The sequence below is a fragment of the Myotis davidii genome, unplaced genomic scaffold (genome assembly GCF_000327345.1).
Source record: "Myotis davidii unplaced genomic scaffold, ASM32734v1 scaffold207, whole genome shotgun sequence".
Taxonomy (NCBI): domain Eukaryota; kingdom Metazoa; phylum Chordata; class Mammalia; order Chiroptera; family Vespertilionidae; genus Myotis; species Myotis davidii.
Window position 1 is genome coordinate 1,627,304 of NW_006298349.1, and position 2,144 is coordinate 1,629,447.

At 61.4% G+C, this 2,144-nt stretch overlaps 1 protein-coding gene across 1 annotated transcript in view; it reads left to right on the top strand.

The window, feature by feature from the left end:
* The first annotated feature begins 1,452 nt into the window (after nucleotides 1–1,452).
* Nucleotides 1,453–2,144, top strand: part of MYO15A (myosin XVA) — a 63,449-nt gene continuing 62,757 nt past the window's right edge. Inside the window, exon 1 of the mRNA XM_006773974.2 lies at nucleotides 1,453–2,138. Coding sequence (XP_006774037.1) covers nucleotides 1,785–2,138 — 354 coding nt within the window. The 5' untranslated portion in view covers nucleotides 1,453–1,784. The remainder of the gene's footprint in view (nucleotides 2,139–2,144) is intronic.

The following is a 2,144-nucleotide window of genomic DNA, read 5'->3' on the forward strand; positions in this document are numbered from 1 at the left end:
CCCCCCCCCGCCTCCCTCCCCTCCTGCAGCTCTTAACTCCAGGGTCACCTCCCAGCGAGTGGTCCCCATCCTATTCGCTGTTGCACACACCTGCTTCCGCCCCTCCCCTGCTTTATTTCAATCCCAGCACTTATCACCACGTGACCAATCACATCTCTTGCTCATTTTCCTTGCTTGTGATTACCCCCATCCACACTGACCCCACAAGGGTTGGGTTTTTATGTCTTGTACTTAGCTGTAAGCCCAGTAAGATAGAGCCTGGTGTGTAGCAGGCTCTCAACAAATACTTCTGAATGAGTCAATGAATGAGTGACCAGGCAAATGTGTGCTGGCTCAGGGCCTGAGGGTCAGGGCAAGGCTAACTGAGGAGCCCAGCTCCCCTCCCCCATGATGGCCAAGGACCCAAGAGCCTAGCAAGGAAGGTGGCTTTGGAACCACCCAAGGCCTGGGTCCAAGACCAGTTCTACCCTCCCCAGCTGGCTGACCTTGAACAAGTCACATGACCTGTCAGAGACCATTTCCTTATCTGGAGAATGGAGATGATAGTTTCCCACCCAGGGGCCTATTGCGAGAAACGCATGAGATAGTAGTGGCCTAGGCTCAATTTGAAAGCCGGCTCCAGAAGGGGCAGGGTGGCTGCTGGCATCTCTGGGCTCAGACAGAATGACCCCCCCCACCACCACCCTCTGTTTTCCCTCAAGTGGGAAGCATCCACAGCCCAGAACTAGGCAGAATGGGCAGCAGAGAAGGAGATGATGGGGGAGTGGATGCCCCTCAAAATCTCACACTGCAGGAGGCCCAGCTTTTTGCATGAGCCCCACCCTGGAAGCACCTGATTGCTCTAGTTTCTATCAACTTCCCTACTGCTCCCTGGGGGGTGCCTGCAGCAGGTGCCAGCAGCCCCTGGCATGACCCTACCCAGCAGCTCCATCAGGTCTTGCTTCCTCCTCGTGAAGGCCACAGGGCACAGCTTATTACTCCATCCTATGGATGAAGAGAGGCCCAGCGAGGGTGAAGGGCTTCCCAGAGCCACACAGCCAGTCAACGACAGAGCTGGGGCCAGAGCCAGGCCTGACCCACCCTGTTTCTGCTCCCTCAGCCCCCTGACATGTGCCTCAAAGGCTCTGCTGGAGTCCCACGGAGATGCCCACCTTGTCCTGCCTTCCGAGCCCACAGCCTCGCTCTCCCAGTGCATTATTCATGCTCCCAGAGCCAGCCAGCTCCAGTTACACGGACCACAGCCCTGGGCACCTGCGCCGCCTCCCCTCCTCCCCTTCCCAGGACATGGAGGGTCCAAGGCTCCTCTCCAAGCAACTGGGTGGGTCTGAGTACCCCACTCTGGCTCAGGAGATGCAGCTCGGCCCCCACCAACTCCTCATGTGCTGGTAGTTAGGGCGCGCTGCCCCTCTCTGGGGCTGGGTCACCCAGGCGCTCCCTTCGGGGGGCTGAGCCAGCAGAGGCCCCGGAGGGGGTGGCCGTGTCAGCAGGGGGTCTTCATCGCGCCTCTAGGCCAAGATGGCCTCCCCCAGCGCAGGCCTCCCGGCTCCGGGTAAACAACACCCACGCACTTTCCACCACCGCTCGAGGGTGAAACCCAAGGCGGAGGCTCAAGGAGATGAATTATGGATCCGCCTCCTGGGAACTGTCCCTCCCAGGCCACCAGGCCAGTCCGAGGTGCAGCACCCAGGCCGCTCTGCAGCCGCGGCGGGAGGCCCAGCAGGACCCCGTCTCCAAGCCCCTGAACTTGGACACCGGCCCCGGCTGGTGGGGAGCAGGCCGCCACCATGGCCGACGAGGAGAAGAAAGCCAAGAAGAAGAAGAAGAAGGGGCAGGAGCCGGAGAAGCCCAAAAGGAGCCTGAAGGGGACCTCCCGGCTGTTCATGGGCTTCCGTGACCGCACGCCCAAGATCTCCAAGAAGGGCCAGTTCCGCAGCGCGTCCGCCTTCTTCTGGGGCCTGCACACCGGCCCGCAGAAGACCAAGCGCAAGAGGAAGGCGCGCACGGTGCTGCAGTCCACGTCCAAGCTCATGACGCAGATGCGCATGGGCAAGAAGAAGCGCGCCATGCGGGGCAAGAAGCCGTCCTTCATGGTCATCCGCTTCCCCGGCCGCCGGGGCTACGGCCGCCTCCGGCCCCGGGCGCAG